Here is a 21,960-nt window from a genome sequence, read left to right as displayed (position 1 = left end):
AAGGTGATTATTATTGAAAAGTTTGATGATTGGAAATGATTGCTGTATAAAGGGATCTAAATGCCCTTGTACACCAGTCGCTGAAAGCAAACATGCAGGTGAAGTAAGAACCTGGAGTAAGAAGGTAAATCATAAATAAAGTAAATTAATTGCAAGACATTTTCTTGCTACAGGAAGTCTTGCTACATTTATATTCGGCTTTGGTGAGGCCACACCTTGAATTCTCTGCAAATTTAATCTCATCATCTACACAAGGATATGCCTGTAATTGTGAAAGCGCGGGTCTACCAAACAACCAACCTACCAAACAACCTACTCCTGCTCCAGTTTGTTACATTATCACATACTATGAATCACTTAAGGTTAACTTGCATGTACAGCCACGATTACAATGGCACATAATATGGTGCCCTTTATTGCAAGAGTATTAGAGTACAAGAATAAAGATGTTGTAATGAAGTTATAAAAGGCAGTAAGACTGCATCGGGAAAGTTCTACATAGATCTGGTTTCTTTTTGCAACACAATATATATTTGTCACAGAAGGAGTTCATGATAGTTCACTTAATTAATTCCTAAGCTGGAAGAGGAACAATTGGGCAGGTTAGCTCTATACTCTAGAATATTGAAGAATGAGAAATGATCTAATTGAAGAATACAAATTCTTCTGCATTACATGGATGATGTTTATAGGTTTTAGTACTATATAAGTACATAGGTTTTAGGAGCAGAATTAGGCCATTCAGCCAATAAAGTCTACTCCACCATTCAAACATGGCTGACCTATCTTTCCCTCTCAACCCCATTCTCCTGCCTTCTCCCCATATCCCCTGACACCTTAATCTCCGCCTTAAAAATATCCATTGACTTGGCCTCCACTGCTGTCTGTGGCAATGAATTCCACAGATTCACCACCCTCCTCATCTCCTTTCTAAAGGTACGTCCTTTTATTCTGAGGCTAAGGCCTCTGGTCCCAGACTCTTCTGAGGAAATATTATATAATAGAATTGCTCGGATAGTAACTTTTGTGTGAGGAACCTATGTTAAGTTGTAAGAAAAGCTTAAGGTTTTCAGAAACACATGTATCCTAAAGAAATAAAGTACAAAGAAACACACACAGGGAACAGATGAATCAAAACATAGACACGCTAATCTGAATCTGCATATCTCAGTCTATAGCTTTGAGGCAATTATAAAACTGGAGGAAATTGTATTTGATATGATTTTGTGTTGAAGAATGGATAGCTGAATAGGGCCTCTTCTTAGGCCAGAGGTCATCTGCTCTTTCTCTATGGCACATTCTTGAGCTCTGAATGTGACATAAAGATAAAGAGTTATGGTTGTTTATGCTGAGTTTGAGACAGAATTCAAGGCTGAGGGATAATAAACTCTGTGGTTAGCTTTGGCTATGTTAAATTATAATGAGGTTGAGATAAGGGATCAAGAAGCTGTACTTTTGAGGTCATGGTCTGAAGTTGTGAATTTACCCTGTGTTCTGTAATATTTGTAAAAGGCCTTGCAGAGAGATTGAAAATCCATCTCCCAGAGATAGCAGGAAAGAGAGGGTGTAAGGTAGAATTAAGCTGTATCCTGGCACCAAACACTTATCAATTAAGTTGACAGATTTACGACCCATGTATGCTTGGAGTTGGGTGGTGTGTGTGGGTTTTGAATTTAACTAAGAAGCTGTGTAATTTGGCTAAACTCATATAATTAAGGTTTTTAATACATAGGTAATAGTATTTTAAACTGTATAAAATTGTAGTAAAACCATTTATGAAATGTATTGTGTCTTAGTAGGACTGTAAACATTGGACTTTGTTTAGATTTATAGAAATATCTTTCTTCTTGGTATGGAAAATGTGTTTGTTTGTATGACTTGTGTGATCATTGTATTATATGTGTGTATCTTATATTTTGAGGTGTGGTCTTTGATGATTGAGCCTACTGGGGTTTTGCTGTGTTGAAATAAAATAATTCTAAACAAAGTTAAACCACAGGCAAACGAAGGTTGTAAAATGAGGCCAGAGAAGGGGGGAATCATGTGACTGCTGTTGTAAATCACCAGAAGGACTCCGATGATTGGTTACTAGTTTATCATACCCTCTGTATCTGAAATATCTAATACCTATATAAATGCCATGAGTTTGTATCAAAGTTACTAATTCTCTGGACCCGTGTTGGAAGGTTCAGAGACTAGTCTCAGCTGAATAAAGAACCGATTTCAACAGCTACAAGCCTGAGTCAAGTTGACTTTAGATTGACAAAATAACTCAGTTTAGCACTTCCACTAGTACAAACAGTCTCTCCACATTCACTAAATCCAGGCCTTTCACTATTCCCCAGTTTTCACCCACTATTCACCCAATTTTTCTTGACTAGAGTTCAGTTCAGTTTATTTTATTACCACATGTACACCGAGGTACAGTGAAAAGTGTTTTGTTGCATACTAACCAGTCAGCAAAAAAAAAAACATGATTACAATTGAGCCATTGACAGTATATAGATACATAATAAGGGTATAACGTTTAGTGCTTTAGAGTACTTTATAAGCTATTATCAGATGATTTAGTGCATAGAGTACTTTATAAGCTATTATCAGATTATTATAGTCAAATAACTAATATTGAAATACTATTGAGCTGTATAAAGGAATAACAATTGCTATGGATGTTCTAAATATGTTTTCAGTAAAATAAAGACAGTGTATACTTATTTCAAAGTGGGTCAACACTAACCTGGACCACATTAACCTCAATCTGTCCAGTTCCTCATGCATGCCTCCCTTACTATCACCACAGCCGCTCTTTCCTTTTGCATGGGTCAAATTGTTTTGACAGGCCTCAGTACTCCAGCCATTCGTCAAAGAGAAGTTCATGATTGGTGGCCTGATCTCAGGTGGTGAGACCAGCACCAGTCGACACATCTGGCATTTTACAGTTCATTGATATCAAAGGCTGTTTAACAGTTTAAAATTTTCTCTACAATTCGTTAGCACAAAAATAAATCCTAAAAGGATTTGCATTATTTCAAATGAGTAAAGTTTACCTAATAGGACATTTAAATGATTTAAATTGTTCAAATGTTAAGATAAAATAAAGGGTTAAAAACAATGCAGTTGGTTTTTCAAATGCCACAAATGGCTGGTGTAAAGCTGTGCCCCAGTTATAACCTGCATCTGGTCCCTCAGCTCAAACCATTTTGACCTCCATCTCAACTCCGATGTATATGCAGAGGCACATAAATTAAAGGTGAGCTGACACCAGAACAACAGTTCTCTGCTGAACCAATGGCAAATGGTAAACATAGTTATACAAATTAGAGTCAAGTATTCTGATTCTTCCAATGAATTTTGAACAAGTGAAACAAAATGGCAGGAACTGAGCTACTAAACCAACCTATCTCATAAACTGCAAGTGTAGAAAAACTAACTCACACCAGTATAATTTCACACAAGCTTTAAAGAATACATTTGAAAAGAAATGAAACTTGTGCTCAGATCACAAGTCGTTGCTGTTAGCTTCCTCAGAATATCTAAGTTACAGTTTAAAAGGATTCTTTGGAAGAGACCTGTTGGAAATTGTGTCATAATGTATGCCACTGTTTGTGACCAATAGACGAAGGTAATTTTCTTTATTACTATGCAATTTTTATGGTAATGTGCATCCAAAAGTATACTGCAAAGAAATGCATCCATTTATTCTCTCATTGTGGTGTCTTAAAATAAAGACTTTATATAATACAATAAAGTCAACGCCAGCAATGTGCCCAAAGAATAATTGATGGTCAGACCTGAGATCAGCCCAGACCAACACTGATGCTCATTATACTTAAAAAAGACAAAAAGTGTTGGATTAACTCAGCGGGTAGACAGCAACTCTAGAGAACACGGATAGGTGGCATTTCAGATCTTTGTTTAATAATTTCACAGTTCACTGATATCAAAAGCTGTTTAGCAGTTTTTAATTGTTTCTAAGATTCTGAAACATAAATAAAACTTACAAGGATTTAAATATTTCAAATAGATAGATAGATAGATAGATAGATAGATAGATAGATAGATAGATAGATAGATAGATAGATAGATAGATAGATAGATAGATAGATAGATATAATTTATTGCCACACAACCAGGGTCGGTGGAAATTTGGGTTGTCAGCAGCAGTACAATAATAAAGATCACACAATAAAACTGTAACACAAACATCCACCACAGCATTCATCACTGTGGTGGAAGGCACAAAAATTTGGCCAGTCCTCCTCCATTTCCCCCCCGTGTACAGGACCAGAGTCCAGAGTCAGTCCAGGATCAGCTCTTCCTCACCGGAGACCGTGGCTTTAAGATGGTGTAGGCCTCAGGCCGGCAGTCGAGATTTAAAGTCTCCGCCGCAGCCAGAAGCACCGTAGACTGCAGGGCCGGCGGTCGAAGCTCCCCTCCAGGGGTGATGGTAAGTCCACGCCGGGCCCGCGGTAGAAGTTGGCCGCGGGCTGGCAGTGATGGCTTCTTCTTCCCCCGGGTCCCCCACGAGGGATCCCGGGCTGTAGACGCCGCACCCGCTGGAGTTCTGCAGACCGCGGCTTCAGGCTGCGACTTCAGGCTGCCGGCTGCCCCGGGCCAGCGAAACGGAGCGCTCCCCTCCAGCGAGCCCCAGCGAGGGCTCACCCGCTCCACATTGAGAGTCCACGCTGCGCCCACCGCTGAAGCCCCGGGCGCGTCTCCGGGAAAGGCCGCGCCGATCCTTGATGTTAGGCCACGGGGGAGGCGACCTGGAAAAAGTTGCCTCTCCATGGAGGAGGCGAACAAAGCGGTTTCCCCCTTACCCCCCCACACCACCCCCCACACAAAACACACGAAGGAACATTAAATACATACTTTAAAACATACTAAAAAATAAAAAAAAGTTGAAAAAACTGACGCGCTGCTGACATGGCTGCACACAGAGGAGCGCCCCCTACAGACAATAAAATGTACTTGACAGCAAATTTAAATTGGTTAAATATTAAGATTACATAAAGGATAAAAACAACGCAAGCGGCCTTTCAAATGTCACCCAGGACTGGTATAAAGGTACGTCACCCAGTTAGAAATTTCATCTGGCCCCACAGCGAGTTAGTTTAATATGAATCTTGTACAAATAACCCACACAACAATACCACAGGCAGGAGAATGGGGTTGAGAGGGAAAGATAGATCAACCATTATTGAATGGCGGAGTAAACTTGATGGGCTGAATGGCCCAATTCTGCTCCTATCACTTGTGAATTTATGAACATGCATACATATTTTAGTATTCACAAAATTGGAGCCTTTGAGCAGACTGACAGGGAAAAAGTTGGCCTTGAAATCACAGTGGTATTTTGTCTAAAGGAGGTACAAGTGAGCAACTGACCACAAAAGGTACAATATATATAGTTCCAAATTTGGGTTGTATTGCAAACAATGACTGTTAATAATTCAAGAACAACTCATGCAATTTAAGAACATATATATAATACCCTAAATTATCTTCCAAATTTAGCTTCCATTTCCTTTTCAGAACACCAAGACTCCACTCCTGAATGTGGAAACACAATTGGATAGGGTGGTAAAGCGGGCATATGGCATGGGTTGGGCCATTGAATCTAATAGTTAGCAAGTCTTGTGCAGCAGTAAAAAAACTATAGTCAGGTCACATTTGGTCATTTGAGCACTTTTTTGGTCACCACACCGTAGGAATGGTGCAAAATCTTTGGAAGGTATGCATAAGATGTTCACTAGGCTATTGCCTGTGTTGGAGTGTATCAATTATAAGGAGAGACTCGACAAAATTAGATTAATTCCTCTGGATTATCAGACATTATCAGGGAAAACAAAGTGATAGAGGTATATAAAATAATATCAGGCCTAAATTGGCTAGATAGACTTTTTCATTCCCAGGAAGTAAAATTCAAATACTAGAGGTCATATGCAGTGCCCTCCATAATGTTTGGGAGAAAGACCCATCATTTATTTATTTGCCATTGTACTCCATAATTTGAGGTTTGTAATAGAAAAAATCCAGAAAGTTTTTCTCCCCCTTTTGGTGTGCAAGTTTCCTGGCAGGATGCCAGACACAGTAGTGGGAGCTACGCAGTCTGCTGATTATACTGCTCGCAGTCCCAAAACACGCAGAAACGTTTTAAATAAATCTCTGCAGCATCGCAGCGATACTCAAGGATGTTTAAATGTACCGCTGTACCTCCTCCGAATTCCAAAAAGATGATAAAACTCACTCGTTTTTGTGTTTGGACGGGAGCTCCACAACACCACACACCTCCTCGTGTAACCAGTTTGGAGGGGATGATGGTATTGAAAGCTGAGCTATAGTCTATAAACAACAGCCTGACATAAGTGTTTTTATTGTCCAAGTAGTCCAGTGCGGATTGGAGAGCCAGTGAGATTGTATCCTCCGTTGACCTGTTGTGATGTAAGACAAACTGTAGTGGGTCGAGGTTCTTGTTAAGGTAGGAGTTGATCTCCACAATAACCAACCTCTCAAAGCACTTCATCACCACAGACGTTAGTGCCACTGGTCGATAGTCGTTGAGGCACGTCACCTTACTCTTCTTGGGCACCGGTATTATTGATGCCCTCTTAAAGCAGGTGGGAACCTCAGACCTCATTAGTGAGATGTTGAAAATGTGCGCAAAAAACCTCAGCCAGATTGTCTGCACAGGTTTTAAGAACTCAACCGGGTATACCATCAGGTCGGGCGCTTTCCGAGGGTTCACAACCCCCTGAAGGATCTTCTGACATCGGCCTCTGTGACTGTGACTGTAATACCATCAGGGCGTTTGGGGGCTCAGGAAGCACATCAATGTTCTCCCTATCAAAGCGTGCGTGGAACACATTGAGCTTGTCATGGAATGAAGCTTCACTGTCGCTCGAGCTGCCTTCTGGTTTTGGCCTTGTAGGAGGTGATGGCATTCAAACCCTGCCACAATTTGAGCGGAAGTCCCTTTTGGTCTTTTTGATGGCCTTGTCAAGGTCTTATCTGAACTTCTTATAGGCCTCTACCTCACCAAACCAAATACCTGGGATTTAGTTTTCAGAAGAATGCGGATCTCATGGTTCATTCAAGGCTTCTGGTTAGGAAACACTAGTGTCAACATGATGCTTTACTATACTCCATACTGTGTCCAAAATCAATTCTTGGATCCTGTGTCCAGTTTTACCTGCTGATTCTGGGCACCTGCTCCAGGGAAATTTACCCTTTTGTTGCATTGCTGTGAAATCCTGGTTTTACAAATTCATTGATACATAATATTTAACAGTTACATTTCTAGATAAGGTTTTATATTACATAATGGTGAACTAATTTACAAGATAACTGAAATAAAACAAAAAATAATCTGCAGAAAGGGGAGTCTAATAAAAAATAATTGACTTAAAACTGTTTTTTCCCCCACAAATTCTGCCTGAGGACTAATGTAAAGGACCAATGATCATTTTGTATCCTGGAACTATATTTGATTAATGAATGTGTACTTTTCATTAGTGGATTGCTTTGAATTATAGGATCATCATTTTATAGAAAGATTGCTTTGTGAATACCATCAAGTTATTATTTCTTATAGTGTTCAAAAAGGAACTGCAGATGCTGGAATATCGAAGGTACACAAAATTGCTGGGGAAACTCAGCGGGTGCAGCAGCATCTATGGAGCAAAGGAAATAGGCGACGTTTCAGGCCGAAACCCTTCTTCAGGCTGATTATTATTTCTTATATATCACTTCATAGAGAGAATCCACCAGGGTTAAACCTGCCATGATTGTCTGAACCTAAAAAAAAATGATTACAGTATTGTAGACAAACAGATTGTCAAATATAAAATGGAACAAAAAATAAAATGGTTTGTAAGTTAATAAGTTTGTGTACTAGTATATTAACGATTTTTATTCAACTTTATTTGAAAGCATCATTTTATTATATATTCTCAAAAAAAGAACCTAGAAATCTTACCCCTTCATCTCACAAATATGTTGGCATAAAGGAGACACTAGAGATTGTTGATGTTAGATGCTGAAGCAAAGAAACAAACTGCTGATTGAGAACTCAGCACGGAGGTGCAGAGGTAGAGTTGCTGCCTTACAGCGCCAGAAACGCGGGTTTGATCCTGACCACGGGTGCTGTCTATACAGAGTGTGTACGTTCTCCCCCATGATCTGCATGGGATTTTTCCGGGTGTTCCGTTTTCCTCCCACAGTCCAAAGATGTACAGGTTTGTAGGTTAATTGGCTTCAGTAAAAATTGTTAATTGTCCCTAGCGTTAGTGTGCGGGGACCGTTGGTCGGCGTGGATTTGGTGAGCCGAAGGGACTGTTTTCACGCTGTATTTCTAAACAAAAATAACCTCAGTGTGTCCATCCAAGGGGAGGATGGAGGGTGGGGGGAGGAATTGAAGATGTTTCTGATTAAGACTTTGCATCAGTCGTGAGAATGAAGAAGGAGGATAGCCAGTATAAAAAGAAGAGGGGGAGGGGGTGAAACAGGTACTAGTAGATGATGGATGTACCGAAGAGGGTTGCAGTCTGACTGGCACATGAAGGCAGGACGGAGAAGAGAGGTGGAGTTGGGGGGACAGATATATATGGGTGATTAGCATAAATACAAAGACTACCAGAGCAGGAATCTGACAACTAAGAAGGATGATGATGGGACCCATTGGAGGAGAGGTGGAGGACAAGTGGAATCAGATGGGATAGGGGATATGTGTGGGAAGGATCTGCAGTTGCTGGTTTCAACCATAGATAGATACATAAGCTGGAGTTACTCTTCAGAACGGTTCCTGCTGTTGGGGGTCCAGAACCAGGGGTCACAGTTTAAGAAGAAAGGGTAGGCTATTTAGGACTGAGATAAGGAAAAACCTTTTCACCCAGAGAGTTGTGAATCTGTGGAATTCTCTGCCAGTGAAGGCCAATTCACTGGATGTTTTCAAGAGAGAGTTAGATTTAGCTCTTGGGGCTAAAGGAATCAAGGGACATGAGGAAAAAGCAGGGAAGGGGTACTGATTTTAGATGATCAGCCATGATCATATTGAATGGTGATGCTGGTTTGAAGGGGCGAATAGCCTACTCCTGCACCTATTTTTCTATGTTTCTATGTCTTGACATGAAATGTCACCCATTCCTTCTCTCCAGAGATCAGGGCTCAAAATTAGCGGTTGCCCGGGTGCCACTGACCACAAAAAGTGCCGCCGGGCAACCTAAACGCCGAGTCATTTTGTCCGGCTTGGCACGCAGATACTGGTTTATACTGAAGATAGACACAAAAAACTGGAGTAACTCAGCGGGTCAGGCAGCATCTCTGGTGAAAAGGAACGTGACGTTTTGTGTCGACGCTGGCTGTAATGCGTGGGAAAGTTGCTAAGTGTACCTAGCAATTATAGACCTGTTAGTTTGACTTCAGTGGTGGGCAAATTAATGGAAAAGTTACTTAGAGATAATATATATAAGCATCTGGATAAACAGGGTCTGATTAGGAACAGTCAACATGGATTTGTGCCTGGAAGGTCATGTTTGACTAATCTTCTTGAATTTTTTGAAGAGGTTACTAGGGAAATTGACGAGGGTAAAGCAGTGGATGTTGTCTATATGGACTTTAGTAAGGCCTTTGACAAGGTTCCTCATGGAAGGTTGGTTAAGAAGGTTAAACTGTTGGGTATAAATGCAGGAATAGCAAGATGGATTCAGCAGTGGCTGAATGGGAGAAGCCAGAGGGTAATGGTGGATGGCTGTTTGTCGGGTTGGAGGCAGGTGACTAGTGGGGTGCCTCAGGGATCTGTGTTGGGTCCTTTGTTGTTTGTCATGTACATCAATGATCTGGATGAAGGGGTGGTAAATTGGATTAGTAAGTATGCAGATGATACCAAGATAGGGGGTGTTGTGGATAATGAAGAGGAATTCCAAAGTCTACAGAGTGATTTAGGCCATTTGGAAAAATGGGCTGAAAGATGGCAGATGGAGTTTAATGCTGATAAATGTGAGGTGTTACACCTTGGCAGGACAAATCAAAATAGGACGTACATGATAAATGGTAGGGAATTGAAGAATACAGTTGAACAGAGGGATCTGGGAATAACCGTGCATAGTTCCTTGAAGGTGGAATCTCATATAGATAGGGTGGTAAAGAAAGCTTTTGGTATGCTAGCCTTTATAAATCAGAGCATTGAGTATATAAGCTGGGATGTAATGTTAAAATTGTACAAGGCATTGGAGAGACCAAATCTGGAGTATGGTGTACAATTTTGGTCGCCCAATTATAGGAAGGATGTCAACAAAATAGAGAGAGTACAGAGGAGATTTACTAGAATGTTGCCTGGGTTTCAACAACTAAGTTACAGAGATAGGTTGAATAAGTTAGGTCTTTATTCTCTGGAGCGCAGAAGGTTAAGGGGGAACTTGATAGTAGTCTTTAAAATGATGAGAGGGATAGACAGAGTTGATGTGATCAAGCTTTTCCCTTTGAGAATAGGGAAGATTCAGCAAGAGGACATGACTTCAGAATTAAGGGACAGACGTTTAGGGGTAACATGAGGGGGAATTTCTTTACTCAGAGAGTGGTAGCGGTGTGGAATGAGCTTTTTTTTTTTAATTTGGTGCTTACAAACTGGGTATCTTCATTGTTGTTCACACACATACATCTAATCTGAATGCCTGGTAATGTGGCGTCTTGACACCTTTAAATATATTACCAAAAGAACATTTGCTGCATTTATGCCCTTTGGCCATCTCTTGTTAGTTAGTATAATGTTTAACCTGTCAGATGGGTATAGTCAGTTTTAACAGCTATTATCATAAAATGCCTTTAGAAATTTTCTTTCAACCTGTATATTTTGTTATAGATAAATTATGTGAGAAGCGAGAGTGTTTCTGTACCAATAGCAATAACGACCCATGCTATGGCCATGTCATGATAATTTTATGTCCTTCACAGAAGACATGCTTGCATCAATCTGTAGTGTGCATGGTTAAGCATATATGTTATCATGATCCAGGATTTATTGACACAAGTTGATCATACGCAGGGCTCTCGCTGAACTTTTTTTCCCCGTTGCCAGCCGGGCAACCTAGGCAGCTTTTTAGGTTGCCAAATGACAGTTTAGGTGGTCATTTAAGACGGCTTGCATGACACGTGCGATAATGTGCTCGGACGAAGTGCGTAGTTATCAGTCAGAATTATGGTCAATGAAGCATTCACATATTATTTCTGCTTCAAATAAAGTCACCATCTAAACATATTCACCAATCAAGACATGATGTATACCACAAAGACATGCAGCAAAATGACAATACTGTATCTCAATCCTTTTACACATTGCAATGACTGCAATTTCTATTATTTATTTCCACTTCGAAACAAAATTCTGGTTGGATTATTCAGCGTATGTTCAACCTCAGTGAGACCAAGTGCAGGCATGGCGATCGCTTCGCACAACACCTGCACTCAGTTCGCAATAACCAACCTGATCTCCCGGTGGCTCAGCACTTCAACTCCCCCTACCATTCCGAATCCGACCTTTCTGTCCTGGGCCTCCTCTATGGCCAGAGTGAGGCCCACCGCAAATTGGAGGAACAGCACCTCATATTTTGCTTGGGTAGTTTACACCCCAGCGGTATGAACATTGGCTTCTCCAATTTCAGGTAGTCCTTGCTTTCTCCCTCCTTCCCCTCCCATTCCCAGCTCTCCCACAGCCTACTGTCTCCGCCTCTTCCTTTCTTTTTCCCGACGTCCCCCCCCCCCCCCCCGACATCAGTTTGAAGAAGGGTCTCGACCCGAAACGTCGCTTATTCCTTCGCTCCATAGATGCCGCCTCACCCACTGATTTTCTGCAGCTTTGTCTACCAACGGGATCCCACCACTGGCCACATCTTTTCCATCTCCCCCCCTGTCGGCTTTCCGCAGAGACCGCTCCTTCCGTAACTCCCTGGTCAATTCGTCCCTTCCCACCCAAACCACCCCCTCTCCTGGCACTTTCCCTTGCAACCGCAAGAAGTGCTACACTTGTTGCTTTACCTCCCCCCTTCACTCCATTCAAGGACCCAAGCCGTCTTTCCAGGTGCGGCAGAGGTTCACGTGCACCTCCTCCAACCTCATCTATTGCATCCGCTGCTCTAAGTGTCAGCTGCTCTACATCGGTGAGACCAAGCATAGGCTTGGCGATCGCTTTGCCCAATACCTCCGCTCGGTTCTTTTTTTAAATTTCAGAATAGACTTTATTCAAGTAATAAATATATACAATACGTGAACCGTGCGAAAAATTCATCCGACATTTTTGGAGGCTATACAAATAGTCCAATACAGTCTATACATTTCTCAAATTTCACAAATCTGGCCCCCACCCGTGCCACTCATGTGGCCCCCTGGCATGGGATACGTTCCCTTATTTTGAGGGGCGTTTCCACCATACCGTGCCCCCCATGTCCAGCAGCGGGGGGACCCTAGACTGTGGTCCTCCCCTACCGAGCCTTGGCGTTGGCTGCACCGAGCTTCAGTGCATCCCTCAGCACATACTCCTGCAGTCTGCAGCGGGCCAGTCGGCAACATTTCCTGACGGACATCTCGTTCTGCTGGGTGGTGAACAACGCTCGGGCAGACCAAAGAGCATCTTTCACCGAGTTGATGACCTTCCAGCAGCACTCGATGTCAGTCTCTGAATGTGTCCCTGGGAACAGTTCGTGCAGGGCGGCACATGCGCACAACCACGGCCGACGATTTGCTGGCCAAAGATCCTCGCTATAGGATCTTTGGTGCTGGCCGTGGTTGTATGCATGTGCAAGGCGGCCGGCCATGCCGGCCGACGAGGAGTGGGCGGAGACCCGAGACACGGACACGTATAGCGGGCAGAGAGTGACAGAGAGAGAGAGAGAAAGATAGAGAGGGGGTCCCCTCAGAATGAAGCGATAGGTGTCCCGGGTGCTTGCCAAGCCGGGCAAAATGGCATGGCTTTTAGGTTGCCCGGCGGGGCTGTGGGTTGCCATTGGCAACCGGGCAACTGCTAATTTCGAGCCCTGATACGATGAATAATCCAACCACCTTTTTGTTTGGAAGTGGAAAGAAATAATAGAAATTGCATTAATTGCAACGTGTAAAAAGAGTTGAGATACTGTATTATAATTTTGCTGCATGTCATTGTGGTATATATCATGTCTTGATTGGTGAATATGTTTAGTTTGGGACTTTACTTGAAGCAGAAATAATATGTGAATGCTTCATTGAGCATAATTCCGACTGGTAACTATGCACTTCGTCCAAGCACATTTCGCACGCGTCATGCAAGCCATCTTAAATGACTACCTAAACTGTCATTTGGCAACCTAAAAAGCTGCCAAGGTTGCCCGGCTGGTAACAGGGAAAAAAAGTTAAGCGAGAGCCCTGCAGATGCTGCCTGTCCCGCTATGTTACTCCAGCTTTTAGTGTCTATTTTGGAGAGGGGATATAGCGGGTGCATTGTGTGGGTAGTAGGTGGATGGAACCATGAGAGAGCGAGAATAAAAATGGTTGATGGTTGCTGGAACAATTGACAAAAATGGTAGTGCAGTAGTTGGATCAGAAAGAGAGAGGGGAGAATACATGACAAAGATTACTTGAAATTGGAAAATAAAATGTTCATACAAGCAGGTTGTAGACTGCCCATGTGGAATATGGAATCTTATTTATTAAGCTGCATTAGGCCTTACCCTGGCAGCGGAGAAGGCTGAGGACGGTCAGGTTAGTGTGGGAATTGGAAGGAGTCTGAAATGGCAAGCAACTTGGTGTTTGGAATGGCCATTGAGGACATAGCTCAGGTACTTTGTAAATTGTCATCTAGTCTGCATTCTGTCTCACTGATGTAAAGAGAGCCACACAGGGAGCACCAAATGCAGTAGATGATGATGGAGGAAATGCACATGAATCTTTGCCTCACCTGGAAAGGCTGTTTAGATCTCCTGATGAGGGAGGAGGTGTAAGAATAAGCTACCCACCTGCAATTGCCAAGGATCAGGAAGGGGTGGGTAGGGATGGATGAGTGGAGTCATAGAGTCATAGTGTGGAAACAGGTCCTCTGGCCCTACTTGCCCACAACGACCAACATGTCCCATCTAAACCAGTCCCACCTGCCTGCATTTGCCCCATATCCCTCTAAACGTGTCCTATCCATGTAGCTGTCTAAATGTTTCTTAAATATTGTGATATAACCTGTAGACAGTCACAGAAGTAATGGTCCCTGGGGAAACAGTTGGGGAGGGGAGTTGGTGGCTGCAACCAAGTGGATGAAGATGGCAAAAACTATGTGCTGTATGCGGAGGTTAGTGGAGTGAAAGGTAAGGAATTGCCAAACACTATCTCTGACCTGTTGCAGGGGAGGTGGGGTGGTGAGAGAATAATTCTGAGCAGCATAGAAAACAGTGGAAATACGAGAACGGATTCCATCAGCCAATGCCATCCCCTAAATGGGAAACCATGTTTCTGAAAAATATCATTTCACATGTCCGCGAATGAAATGCCTCATTTTGAGGGCAAATTTAATGAGTATGGTGCAACTCAGAGAAAGGGAAGGCACCCCGTTTTGTTACAGGGTGTGAAGAGGTGTATTCTCGGTAGCTGTGGGAATTAGTGAGCTAATTCCGGAAGTGGCGGCGCTGTTGAACGGCTGCGGCTCGCCTGAAGTCCGTCTGTTATTACTTTTTTTTTGTCTTGTTTTAGTTAAATTTTAGTTTATTAGGTTGTGTTATGTGTGGAGGTGGGGGCTGAAACATGGTTTTCTGTCTCTTCCTTCGGGGGAATGCGACTCTTTCTGTCGTATCCCCCCTTCTCTGCCTCCGTCTGCGCTGAGGCCTAATGGCGGAGCTGGTGCCCTCTAACTGCGACCGACCTCGAGGCTCCGGAAGCAGAGCCAGCCAGGACTCACCAACGCGAGGCTGGCCGAATTCGGAGCTGTGGCGGCGTTCCGGCGTTCCGGTGGTACCGGCCCGAGTCGGGGCTGAGACGGTGCTCCGGTGGCAGCGGCCCGAGTCGGGGCTGAGACGGTGCTCTGGTGGCTGAGGCGGCGATCCGGAGGCGGCGATCTGAATCCGGGGCTCGGCCGCGGGCCAGTGGACGACATCGTCGGGAGCTCGCAGGTCACAGGCTGGTGACCTGTTTTTACGGAGCTCCCGCAGCAACAGCTGCGTCCGCTGGACTGGAGGGCGGCATCTTCGGCAGCTTCGACCACCCTGGGCCGCGGAGCTTGAACCGGCCCGTTCGCGGAGCTCGATTGAGCCGCGGAGCCTCTGCTGTACAAGATGCACTGAGAAAGGTGAATGAGCACAAATCTGCCGGCCCCGATGGCATCCCTGGCCGGGTGCTTAGGGCATGTGCTGGACAACTATCCCCAGTCTTCACCGACATTTTCAATCTCTCACTGGCCCAGGGTGTTGTCCCCACTTGCCTCAAGACATCAACCATCGTGCCAGTGCCCAAACAGTCAGCCACAGGGAGTCTCAACGATTTCCGCCCAGTGGCACTCACCCATGTCATTGCTAAGTGCTTTGAGCGGCTGATCTTGGCTCACCTCAAAGCCAGCCTCCCCCCCACACTGGACCCCCATCAGTTTGCCTACCGGGCCAACAGGTCTACAGAGGACGCCATATCGGCGGCCCTACACTCTGCCCTGACCCACCTGGACAACAACAACTCCTACATCAGGTTGCTGTTCATTGATTTCAGCTCTGCCTTTAACACTGTCATCCCCGCCAGCTTGATCACCAAACTCAGCGGACTTGGCATCTCCACCTCCCTCTGCAACTGGACACTGGATTTCCTCACCAACAGACCACAGTCTGTTAGGGTCAACAACCTCACCTCCTCCACTATAACACTGAACACCGGCGTGCCACAGGGCTGTGTGCTCAGCCCTCTCCTCTACTCCCTCTTCACCCACGACTGCATCCCTAAGTACGGATCCAACGCCATCATTAAGTTTGCTGACAACACCACGGTGGTAGGACTGATGAGTCAGCCTACAGAGAGGAGGTCCAGCACCTGACAACCTGGTGTGCCAACAATAACCTCGTCCTCAACTCCACGAAGACGAAGGAAATTATTGTCGACTTCAGGAAGGTCAGAGGAGGCAGTCATACCCCCATCCATATAAACGGGACTGAGGTGGAGCGGGTCTCCAGCTACAAATTCCTCGGGGTACATATCTCGGAGGATTTGTCCTGGTCCCTCAACACCTCCAAGCTGATCAAAAAGGCACAGCAGCGCCTTTACTTCCTGAGGAGGCTCAAGAAAGCCCACCTGTCCCCCCAGATACTGACCAACTTCTACCGCTGTACCATCGAGAGCCACCTGACCACCTGCTTCACGGTATGGTGCAGCAGCTGCACTGTTGCGGACAGGAAGGCACTACAACGGGTGGTGAAAACCGCGCAGCACATCATCGGTGCCCCGCTCCCTGCCATGGATGCCCTCCACCGAAAACGGTGTCTGAGACGGGCTGGGAAGATCATTAAAGACCCCTCCCACCCCAACCATGGACTGTTTGCCCTCCTCCCATCAGGGAGACGGTACAGGAGCCTCAGGTCTCGTACCAGCAGAATGAGGAACAGCTTCTACAATTATACCATCACATTGTTGAACTCGGAGTCCCGCCGATAGATTTCTCCGGTCCCTCCGTCCCCATTGTCTAATTATTCTGTATTTTTGATTAATCTGTATCTTCTTTTTTTTTAATTTCTATATGCACTACTACTACGGACTGACGCAAAACTGCATTTCGTTGTACCCATACTTAGTATTTGTGCAATGACATTAAAGTTGAATTGAATTGAATTGAATTGAATTGACTTACCATCGCCCGGTGGGGTAACAACATCGGAGGCCTGGATCGCCTCAGCGCAGAGGGAGAATAAGGAGGGGAAGAGACAGTGACTTTAAGACTTTTGCCTCCATCACAGTGAGGAGGTGCCTGGTGAACTCACTGTGGTGGCTGTTAATTTGTGTTTATTGTGTGTTTTGTTGTTTATTATTATATTATGACTGCAGGCAACGAAATTTCGTTCAGACCGAAAGGTCTGAATGACAAATAAAGGATCTAATATCTAATATCTAATATCTAATAAATGTCAGAGGGGAGTTATAGATTGAGATAGAGAGATCTAGAAAATGGGGGAAAATGTCAGAAATGGTCCAAATAAATTTACAAATGAGGTAGAAATTCATAGTGAAGCAGATAAAATTGCCCTGATCTACCTGGTGCAGGAAGTCGCACCAATGCATTTGTCAATGTAATGGAGAAAAAGTTGAGGTGTAAGAATAAGCTACCATGGAAGGTTTATAGCAAGGACTGTTCTACATTGCCAACAAAAAGACAGATGCTGTTAGAATCCATGACTCTGCCATGACTACACATTTGAACTTTATAAAGTGAAAGAATAATGTGAATGTTGGCATGGACAAACATTTTGTATCAAACACTATTTGGTAAAGTTTTGCAGAGACAAATAAGCAAATCTTAACTCCAAATCTAAGCAAACATGAGCTGCGGGAAAGAGCTTTAATGTGGAAAATAAAAAGAATGTGTTTCTTTAAAAATAATTATTTCTCCAAGAGAAAATGTACCAGGGTGAGGGATATTTACAGCAGGAGAGTTATGGGCTGAGGAAGGGTTGTTGGGTGGTGAGGGGAAAAAAGAAAATAATTCAGTGGGTAGGCATGCAAATAAGAATGCCAAAACTAGACAAATATTGGCAGCACTTGCAATCAATAAGAGTGAAAGTTTTCCTTAGGTGGATGCAAATGGTGCGGTTGGAGATTGTCGTTATAGTTGTGAGACCAATCCAATTCAGTGGAGAGACAAGTGCAGGAAGAAAAAAGACAAAGAGGGAATGAAGCTGGTACTCTGAGGGAATTAGTTGAAGATATTCTTACTCCTTCAAGTTACCAAATATTGTTGCAAAAATAGTTAATTTATGGAATGTATAATTTTCACCTCCTCTTACCTTCTAGTTACCTTAGCTAATTATTTGATCAGTATTCCACAAATTGAGGTTCATATTATAATCCCCCTCCCCAATTGTGTATATTAAAGAATCAAGGAATATGTGTATAGTACAGAAAAGTGGCACTGGGACAAAAGAAAATCAGACATTATCTTATGTATTGATAGAGCAGACGCAAGGAATTGCATGACCTACTTTTGTTTTCAACAAAACGTAAACGCCAATCTGCTGGAGGAACTCAACGGCTCAGGCAGCATCTGTGAGGAAAATGGACAGTTGACATTTTGGGTTGAAATGTTGACTGTACATTTCCCTTCACAAATGCTGCCTGAGCCTCAGAGTTCTCCAGCAGTTCGGTTTTTACTCAAGATTACAGATCTGTAGTTTCTTATGTCTTCCGTTTCTATTTCTTATGCTCTTATTGTTAATATAAAAATGTGAATTATACAAACCATAATAATTTGATCCTGTGTTCAATTTCTTGGCAAATTTTACCAAGTAATTTATTTCCTTGTTTCTCATTGATAGCCATAGAACATATAACATAAAACATCATAATAAAAGGCACAAAGTGCTGGAGTAACTCAGGTGGCAGCAACATCTCTGGAGAACATGGAACTGTTCTGTTTTGTTGTTTTGTTGTTTTTGCACAATCCGCAGCCATTGCCACTTTCTTTTCACTGCACATCTTGTATGTGTATGTGACAAATAAAGTTGACTTGACTTGACTTGGATAGGTGTCTTTTCGGATCGGGACCCTTCTTCAGCCTGATGAAGGGTCCTGACTTGAAATGTCACTTATCTATATTCTTCAATGATGCTGACTTAGCCATTGAGTTACTCAAGTACTTTGTGTCTTTTTTTTGTAAACCAGCATTTGCAGTTTCTTGTCTCTAAATAAAACATTATGTGCCATGACTTAATTGCGTGATTAAGAGTTATCTAGCAAAGACTCATTTTTATTTCCAAAAAAGAAATAAACAACTGGAAAAACATGAATTTGTCAGGTTTTTTAAATGGATAAAGATTTAACAAAATGTTAGTTAGCAAGCAGAGAATTTTGAGTGTTTCCGATCTAGAAATGGGCAGGACGGCAAATCATGGTCAAAGTAAAATTGAAAGTGACGTTATTGATAATATTTATTAGAGACATTCACATCATTTGATTTTATTACTGTACGATTTTAGGAAATTGTTTCTATGGCGGCATTTCACTGAAATCTATCATGTTTACAAAACTGACACAAAGCCAGGTAAATATAATCAATTTGAACACTTGCAATTAACAAGAATGAAAATTTGTTCCGTGGTTGGATGTAAACCGTCGGGGGGGCCGCAGTGATAATTGTGAGACCAATCCAAACCTTGTCATGAAGATGAGAAAGCGTGAGGTGGAGTGGAGCAGCTCCCTGCCTTTAGTCCAACCCCCTCAACACCCGCATCATCAGCACCAGCAGCACCAGCATCCTCGCACACTCGGCCCTTCTCCTGCCGCACAGTCACATCGCAAAACACAAGGAGCCGCGCCACCACCCCGCTCACCTCTTTTTTCTTCTGTCCGCCTCCTAATTGAACGCAGAGCAGGAGGAGCAGGCAGGAGCCGGCCGTTACCAGGGGCAGCGGTGCCAACCTCCGGCTCGACGCCATTCCGATCACGACGGGCAACGCCGGACTCGCATCCCATTGGCTTAGGCGCCGGCGACGCAAAGGTTTCTGGAAGCTGTAGTCCCACGATGGACCTTTAACGTTGGGAGAAGGAAGATACGGACTACATTCCCCAGAATGCTGTGGGCGCACCGAGGCTCGACCCTGGGAAAATATCTGGTGTAGGTGGCCCGTGCCGCGAAATACAGCGGAGAGAAATTCAGATGCACCGAATGGTTGCACCTTGACAGCAGCTCTGTTGACAAACATCCATCCTTAAACTTGCCCAATGTCAAAAACAAAATTTAAGGTAACTGTTAAGGCACTTTTTTTTTTAAACACCTACTGCTGAAACTTTGTTGAAAACCATTTAGGATTTTTAAAAACAATCATTGGCATATGTCATACCGACACTAACCAAACACAACAGACTACAAGCGAAGTACATCTGGGTGCTTATTTACTAAATCTTCTTCCTTTTGAAACAATTTTGATACATATGTGATTTGCCTCTATTAATTACATTTAGTAACAATTAGAAGGGTCTCGACCCGAAACGTCACCCATTCCTTCACTCCAGAGATGCTGCCTGTCCCGCAGAATTACTCCAGCATTTTGTGTCGTTCAGCATTACCAAGCTACCCAATGAATATGAGGTGCTGTTCCTCCATGTTTACGTGTGGCCTCACTCTGGCAATGGAGGAGGCCCTGGACAAAAGGGTCATTATGGGAAGTATAGAGGAGTTAAAATGGTTAACTCGGGGATCCAATGCCTCAGCAGACCCAGCACAAGCGTTTTGTAAAACAGTCACAGTTTACACTTGCTCTAACGGATACAAAGGAGGCCACATCGGACAACACCAGATGCACCAGATGAGGTTAGAGGAGATCTCTGTCTCACCTACAAGTATTGCTCGGTCTCAGAATGGAGATGAGGGAGAAGGTATAGAGTTGGATGTTACATCTCCTGTGGTTGCAGGAGAAGGTACCTGGGGAGGGAGTGGTTTGGTTGGGAAGGAATGAATGAGCCAAGGATTTGCGGAGGGAGTGGTCTCTGCAGATTGGGGTGAAGGATGGGAAGATGTGACTGGTGGTGGGATCATGTTTGAGGAAACAGAAATGTTGTTAAGCCTCATCTTGATAGCAGATGAGGCAGACAGAGAAATTGATGGAAGGACAATTCACAAGGCTGATAAAAGAGGGGGGGGAGGGGGTCTGGTGATGCATGATTTCTACCAGACGTGAACTGGGAAAAGATGGAATGACCGGAGTAGGACAAATCTTTATTTTGGTTGCATTTCTGAGGCAGCATTTTAAAGGACCAGGTCTTATTAAAAACTTTGACAGCATTTTCATCATAACAATCTTGACTGTTTTAAGGTATAATAAACTGAATATTCATAAATTTATTCCACACTAATTGTCCTAAATAGTTAGTGGTTGCAAAACTTTGTAGTTAAAGAAATTTTTTATAAATCTATCTCAAAGAGTCTGTGGTAGACAAAAATGCTGGAGAAACTCAGCGGGTGAGGTAGCATCACCTGCTGAGTTTCTCCAGCATTCTTGTCTATCTTTGATTTTTCCAGCATCTGCAGTTCTTTCTTAAACAAAGATTGTGTGGAGTCTATTATAAAAGGTGGTAAAACTCTCTTAAAAAAGGACAACGAGATTGAAACCCTTCTGACCGATTCAGCAGATTTGCTACAAACATTTCATTTTCTTGAAAATGCCACAGCGGTATTTGGTGATGAAAATGATGAGACTGATGGAAAAGAGAGAACAATTATTGATACTTGGTACACAAAAATGCTGGAGAAACTCAGTGGGTGCAGCAGCATCTATGGAGCGAAGGAAATAGGTGACGTTTCGGGCCGAAACCCTTCTTCAGACTGATGGGGGGTGGGGGGGAGAAGGAAGGAAAAATGGAGGAGGAGGAGCCGAGGGCAGGGGGATGGGAGGAGACAGCTCGAGGGTTAAGGAAGGGGAGGAGACAGCAAGGGCTAGCAAAACTGGGAGAATTCAACGTTCATGCCATCCGGACGCAAGCAACCCAGGCGGAATATGAGGTGCTGTTCCTCCAATTTCCGGTGTTGCTCACTCTGGCAATGGAGGAGACCCAGGACAGAGAGGTCGGATAGGGAATGGGAGGGGGAGTTGAAGTGCTGAGCCACCGGGAGTTCAGGTAGGTTATTGCGGACTGAGCGGAGGTGTTCGGCGAAACGATCGCCCAACCTCCGCTTAGTCTCCCCGATGTAAATCAGCTGACATCTAATAATAATAATAATGGATGGGATTTATATAGCGCCTTTCTAGAATACTCAAGGCGCTTTACATCGCA

The 21,960-nt window shown here is 43.6% G+C and overlaps 1 protein-coding gene across 1 annotated transcript in view; it reads right to left on the bottom strand.

The window, feature by feature from the left end:
• Positions 1-19,645, bottom strand: part of tusc3 (tumor suppressor candidate 3) — a 452,158-nt gene extending 432,513 nt beyond the window's left edge. The window contains exon 1 of the mRNA XM_033029228.1: positions 19,521-19,645. Within this exon, the coding sequence (XP_032885119.1) occupies positions 19,521-19,625 (105 nt within the window). The 5' untranslated portion in view covers positions 19,626-19,645. The remainder of the gene's footprint in view (positions 1-19,520) is intronic.
• Between the last annotated feature and the right edge of the window lie 2,315 nt (positions 19,646-21,960).

Source organism: Amblyraja radiata, chromosome 1, assembly GCF_010909765.2.
Source record: "Amblyraja radiata isolate CabotCenter1 chromosome 1, sAmbRad1.1.pri, whole genome shotgun sequence".
Classification (NCBI taxonomy): domain Eukaryota; kingdom Metazoa; phylum Chordata; class Chondrichthyes; order Rajiformes; family Rajidae; genus Amblyraja; species Amblyraja radiata.
The sequence above is the reverse complement of the archived record's forward strand: the minus strand, read 5'-3'. Positions and strand labels throughout refer to the sequence as shown.